Source organism: Larus michahellis, chromosome 19 (assembly GCF_964199755.1).
Source record: "Larus michahellis chromosome 19, bLarMic1.1, whole genome shotgun sequence".
Taxonomy (NCBI): Eukaryota; Metazoa; Chordata; class Aves; order Charadriiformes; family Laridae; genus Larus; species Larus michahellis.
This window is the reverse complement of record NC_133914.1, coordinates 7580488-7586647: the sequence shown is the minus strand read 5'-3', so window position 1 is coordinate 7586647 and position 6160 is coordinate 7580488. Positions and strand designations below refer to the sequence as shown.

At 69.3% G+C, this 6160-nt stretch overlaps 1 protein-coding gene across 2 annotated transcripts in view; it reads left to right on the top strand.

The window, feature by feature from the left end:
* The first annotated feature begins 1774 nt into the window (after positions 1–1774).
* Positions 1775–6160, top strand: part of FOXO6 (forkhead box O6) — a 43454-nt gene continuing 39068 nt past the window's right edge. Inside the window, exons 1-2 of one of the 2 annotated variants that reach the window (XM_074563184.1) lie at positions 1775–2166; positions 2303–3411. In XM_074563184.1, coding sequence (XP_074419285.1) covers positions 2974–3411 — 438 coding nt within the window. In that variant the 5' untranslated portion in view covers positions 1775–2166; positions 2303–2973. Of the gene's footprint in view, positions 3412–6160 lie in introns of both variants that reach the window. The other variant, XM_074563182.1, reaches the window with a different exon arrangement.

Sequence of the window (6160 nt, the reverse complement as noted above, 5' to 3'; positions counted from 1 at the left end):
AGGTCCCCGTCTGCAGGGCAGGGGGTGGCGAACGCAACCCCTCACCCCCCGCGAGCTGGGATGTGCCTCCAGGGACGCTGGGGCACCTGCAGCCACCGCCACCACTTGCAGTTTGCGTGAAACAGAGCACTTGTCAAGTACCTCCTGTACATTGTATTATATTTATTACATTATATTATATTTATTAGATTATATTATACTTTATTATATTATTAGAGCTGTCAGGCCAAGCACTTCAAGGCCGGAACCATCAGCTTCAGAGTTGCTTGGGTAACCTTAGCCCGTCCCCTCGGACAATGAACGGGGCCGCAGGAGGAGCGTGGCATGTCACCATGGCGCTAAAGGCACAGGCCCAACCAGTGGCAGCCAGGGTGACAAAGCCCCAGCGCAACCCGGGCTGCTTGGTGGCACGTCCCCATGGCGGGTGTGGAGGGCTGGGTGGGGGGTGGGGACGGTCAGAGCAGGCAGTGTGGGGGAGATGGCCTGGGTGTGCGGTGGCAGGGGGGGGACACAGAGGTGCTGCGGGCACCAGTGGGTGCAGGGGCATGTGTGTGTCCCCAGTGGGTGCAGGTGTGTGTCCCCAGTGGGTGCAGGGGCAGGTGTGTGACCCCAGTGGGTGCAGGCGTGTGTCCCCAGGGGGTGCCGGGGCAGGCGTGTGTCCCCAGTGGGTGCAGACGTGTGTCCCCAGTGGGTGCCGGGGCATGTGTGTGTCCCCAGTGGGTGCAGGCGTGTGTCCCCAGTGGGTGCCGGGGCATGTGTGTGTCCCCAGTGGGTGCAGGCGTGTGTCCCCAGTGGGTGCCGGGGCATGTGTGTGTCCCCAGTGGGTGCAGACGTGTCTCCCCAGTGGGTGCTGGGGCAGGCGTGGGTCCCCAGTGGGTGCAGACGTGTGTCCCCAGTGGGTGCAGATGTGTCTTCCCAGTGGGTGCCGGGGCACGTATGTGTCCCCAGTGGGTGCAGGCGTGTGTCTGCAGGGAGTGAAGGGCAGGTGTGTGTCCCCAGTGGGTACAGGTGTGTGTCTGCAGTGGATGTAGGGGTGTGTGTCCCCAGTGGGTGCTGGGGCGGGTGTGTGTCCCCAGTGGGTGCATGGGGAGGGGTCCCCCCTGGTGCGGTGCAGGCAGGGGGTGGGGGGGGGTCAGGCACGCACCCCCAGTGGGCGCTGGAACCGGTGCGTGTCCCCGTGGGCGCGGGGTGAGCGGGCACCACCGCGGGTGCAGCGCCGGGGGGAACCGACCCGCCCCCCTGCCGCCCGCCTGGCCGGGGAGGGGGGGCTGCGGGCATCCCGCTGGGTGTGACCTCATCGCCACCTCACACCCCTGCGGTGACGTCACTGGGGAGCCACCGGCCGCGCCGGGACCCCTGGGGGTGTGTGCGGGGCCTCGCGCCGGGGGCGGGGCCTCTCGCGGGGGGCGTGTCCCGTGTCCTGCCGGGGGGCGTGTCCCGCCCGCGGGGGGTCTCCCCGGCCGCGCGCTGGGGGGCGTGGCCGCGGGGAAGGGGGCGTGTTCCGTAGTAAAGGGGCGTGTCCCGCGGACGGCGTTGCCCGGGGTGACGCGCGGATGCGGCCGGCACCCCTGACGTCACACGCGGGGCGGGGCCGCTCCCCCCCCTTACCCAATCCCCCCCCCCTCCGCCGAGCGTCCCGCCGGCGCCGCGCCAATAGGCGGGCGGGGGGGGCGTGTCCGCCGGGCGCCTCCCACCAATGAGGAGGCGGCGGCGGCTCGGGGCAACAATGGGGGGCGCCCGGGGCGCACGTGGGGCCGCCGCCGCCGCCGGGGGTCCGCGGACCGGGGTGGGGGGGTCGCGGTGCCGGGGCCGCTCCGCTCCGTCCCGCCCCGCCGCTGCCCCGCGCGGCGCCGGGGCCCTCCCCGCCCCCGCCCTCCCCCCGCCCCTCCGGGCCCTCCCCCCGTGTCACGGCGGCGGCCGCATTCGGGGCCGGGCACGGCGGAGGGAAGGAGGGCAACGGAGGGACGAACCGAACCCAGCGAACCGAACCGAACCGAACCGAACCGAACGGCGGCCGCCCCAGCATGCGGCCCGTGGCGGCAGCGCGGCGGCGGCGGCGGCGGCGGGCAGGTGCGCGGCCGCTGAAACGGAGCGGGGGGGCGTAGGGGCGGGGAGCCGCCCGCCGCCCGCCCGCCGCCCGCCGCCGCCCTCGCCCGGCGCTGTCAGGTGCGTTTGCCGCCCGCCAGCATGGCTCCGCCGCGCCGCCGGACTTAGCGCCGGGCCCCCCGCCGTGCCAAGGGCTCCCCCCGCCCCATCCGTCCGTCCGTCCGTTCGTCCGTCCATCCCGCTTCTCCCCGCCCAGGTGCCCCGCCGCCCGGAGTACGCCGGTCCCCGGCAGAGGATGCCGCCCGCCGCCGGTCGCTCCGGTTCATCTGTTGCTGCCTGACCGCGCCGCCAGCCCGGTGCAGCCCCCGCCGATGGATGCGGCACTCCCCGCGCCCTGCCCGCCCGCAGCCGCCCCGCCGCCTTTTGTGCCGGGAACGACTCCGGAGCTCCGCGGTTGGTAAAAAAAAAAACAAAACAAAACAAAAAACAACCAAAAAAAAAAAACAGCGAACCCCCCCAAAAACCAAACCAAAAAACCAACCCCCCCGTCTCGCCCGGGGCCGGAGAGGCGACCGATGAATATGCAGCGTCCCCCCCGGCTCGTCTCTCCCGTTAGCCGCCCGTCCCCCGGCGCGGAGCCGGGCAGAGCCGCCTGCTAGAGCTGCGCCGGACCCGGGGCTGCGCTGCCCGCGCCCCGCCAGGACCCGCGGCTCCTCCTTCCCTTCTCCCCCGCCAGCCGGGCTTGGAGCCCTTCTTCGCACTCCGCTCCAGCTCGTGTGTTTTCGTTTTGTGTTTTTTTTTCTTTTTTATTTTTTTTTTTAAATTTTTCTCCTTTTTTTTTTTTTTTTTTTTTTGGGTGGAAACCACCAGTAACTCCGGGGAGGGGGTTTGGGGGGGAGCGGGGTGGGGAGCGGCGGGGAGGGGACCATGGAAGAAAAGCTCCAGGCGCATCAGGTGGAGATCGACCCGGATTTCGAGCCGCAGAGCCGGCCCCGGTCCTGCACTTGGCCTCTCCCGCACCCCGACTTCGCGGCGGAGGAGGAGGATGGGGGCGCGGCGGGGGGACCCCCGGCGCTGGCGGCCGGCGGCGGGGAGGGAACCGAGAACGCGGCGGCCCCGGTGGAGCGCAGAGGAGCCGCCGCCGCCTCCCTGCCGCCCCCCGGCGCGGACGTCGGGCAGCTCCGCAAGGCCAAGACCTCCCGGAGGAACGCCTGGGGCAACCTCTCCTACGCCGACCTCATCACCAAAGCCATCGAGAGCTCCCCGGAGAAGCGCCTCACCCTCTCCCAGATCTACGACTGGATGGTGCGATACGTCCCCTACTTTAAGGATAAAGGAGACAGCAACAGCTCTGCCGGCTGGAAGGTACCTGACCCCCCCTGACCCCCAGCGCAACTTTCCCCCCCTGCTCCCCAAGGTGCACCGGGGCTTGGATGCTTCCCCCGGAGCTCGCCCTGGGCTGGGGGGGATCCCTGCTTTCCTCGTGGTTGGGGGGAAAAGGGCTTGGTCAAGTTTTGGGGGGAGCCGGTGCTTGGAGGCGTTGCGTGTTGGAAGCGGGGTGGTCTTGTCCCCGGTTCACCCGCTGGCCTGGGGCTGGGTGCCATGGAGCCGGGTGCCATAGAGCTGGAGCGCCGAGCCGCCGTCCTCCCCGGGGAGGTCAGGGAGAGGGGGATGGCGGCGGGGAGGGGGCCATGGCCAGCTCTCCCGCTGGCCTGCGAATGCTGGGGTACGGTGAATGACAATCCTGCCACCACGGCTCTGCCTGACCTTTCCTGCGGGCACCCCGTCCGTGCTGGGTCCGTGAGTGCTGGTGGCATGCCCGGGAGGACAGCTGGAGGGAAGGCTGTCCCCAAACAGGTGTCTCTGGGCTGGCTTTTACCCAGTTCTGGGCAAAAAGATGCGCTTTTACTCAGTACGTCTCCCCTGTCTTGGCCCTCCCCTTCCCCGGGGCCGTGTCCCCCTCCCGGGGGCCACACATGGTCCCCACGGCTCCACACTGGCTCTGCTCCCAGCTGGCACCATGGGCTTGTCAGAAATCCCTGGCACAGGGAGCAGTCCCCTCTCGCTGGGTGCCAGCTGGGGCTGCATCACGTGGACCATCCCGGCACCGCGTGAGGGCATGGGGGGTGCCCGCTCCTGGGGGTCACACCGGCCCCAGCCCCTCCGGCTGGCGCTCGCCTGGCTCCGCACTGGGAAGGGGGAAGAGATTGCCTGTGTCCAGATGGTGTCAGTAAAAAGGAGACGGTTTCTCTTAAGCCCTCCCCTAAGCCCTGTCACCTCCAGTGTGATTAGTGTGTAACGAGGCTTCGGGGGCTCTAATACCAGCCTGTGGTCCTGGCACAACGTGCCCTGGCTCCGTCTGAGGTGGCTGGACCCGGCCTGCCCCACTCTCATTCTTGGTTGCAAATGGGGCTCTTTTGGGGCAGGGAGGCCGGACTCCGTCTGTCTGCGGCACCTGCGGCGGGGCTGTGGGAGCTGGTGTCGCGGTGGAGGCTGGGCGTCTTCTCTGCCTTGCTTTGCTTGTGACGGGTGGGCAGGGGGCAGCTGGCATCCCCCCCCCCAGTGCCGAGAGTCACCCGGGGAGGCCGTTGTGGGCTGCGGAGGTTGCAGGAGGCTGATCAAACCTCCACCTGGGGTGAGACCTGCCTGGCCTTGGGCGTGCGCCGAGGGAGAAGGGTCTCCCCAGGACTCGCACTCGTTGGGGACAGTGGGGGACACTCACCGATGGGGTCTGGGGACATGACCGGAGAGGTTTGTCGGGGCTCTGGACGGGTGGCCGGGGAGGGCTGGGATGAGGAGCGCAGGGATTCCTGGGGAGTTGTGCGTCGCTGGGGGTGTGGGACACTTGGGGAGCCCCTGGTGTCCCTGAAGGGCGAGGGGATGGCGCTGGGAGGCAGTTCGTGTGCCCGTGGCCGGGAGGGAGCAGGGAAAGGGGAAGTTCGTGTCTCCTGGTGCTGGCACAGGAGCCAAGGCCATGGAGCAAAGCCCTCCCGGGGCGGGAAGGACCCGGCTGGGGACAGCTGGCCTTGTCACAGGCAAGTGCTGGGGTTTGACCCACCTCCAGCTTGCAGGGGACGGAGCAGTGACCTGTGTCCTCTCTGGGCATGCCAGGGCGTGCGCGGGGGACAGTGGCAACGCGCGGGTGTGCCTGTGCGGGTGCGCGAGGTGGCACAGGCTTCCCGTCCCGCCTACTCCAGCACCGGCTTTGGCCCCTGGCGTGGGGACAGGCCGTGACGGTAGCGCTGCCTGCCCGCATCAGCCTGGGGAGAGGCCACCCTGGAGGGCATCCTCCTGGGAAGCAGGAGTGGCCTTTCCCTGTGTCACTTGTCACCCGGGGGGGGGGGGGTCCCCTGATGTGTCCCAGAGTCATGGGGGACCTGTGAGCCATCACCTTCTCCCGGCAAAGCCTCCACCAGGGAGCGTGTGGGAGCAACGCGGGTTGTTCAGCCCTGTCCCTTGCCCCCCACGCCCTTCCTGGTGTCCCTTGTCCCTTGGAGTAGGGATGGTGCTGGGCCTGTGTCCAGCGCTGCCTGGGGTGCTGGCAACGGAGCCCTGTCACCTGCCATGGGGCTTGGTGGCTTCCTCAAGGGGGCTGCGTCCCCAGAGGCTTCATAGTGTGTGCTGTGCAAGGGGGGGGACATGCTCGGGGTCCCGCTGCTGTTGGGCACCAAGGGACATTTGCAGGAGCCACTCGCTCGGGGGGTGTTCGCCTGGGTGCACCCCAGGATGGGATGCTCCCTGCCTCCACGGCCTATCTCCAGGTCGGAGTGGCTCCGCTGTGCCTCTGCCTGTTTTCCCCTGGGCTGTGGGCAGGCGGATCTGCTGCCCGGGAGGCACCATTGCTGCCCCCTCCCTCCTGGCAGCCCCCCTTCACCCGCCCTGGCACTGGGGCTTAAACCCCCCGGCCCAGCCCGGCCCGGTGCTCTCCCAGTTGCTGGGCAGGCGGGACACGGAGGACCACCCGGTGACCCCCCCTGCCTCACCCCGGCCTGGGGGTCGGGTACCTCGGGATTGTCCTGGTGCTGCAGGTGCCCGATCCCCAGCTGGGCGCAAGGGCTGGCAGAGCCCGGGGTGAGAAACGGCGTGCAGAGCCCCGCTCCGCTTGGCCGTCTCG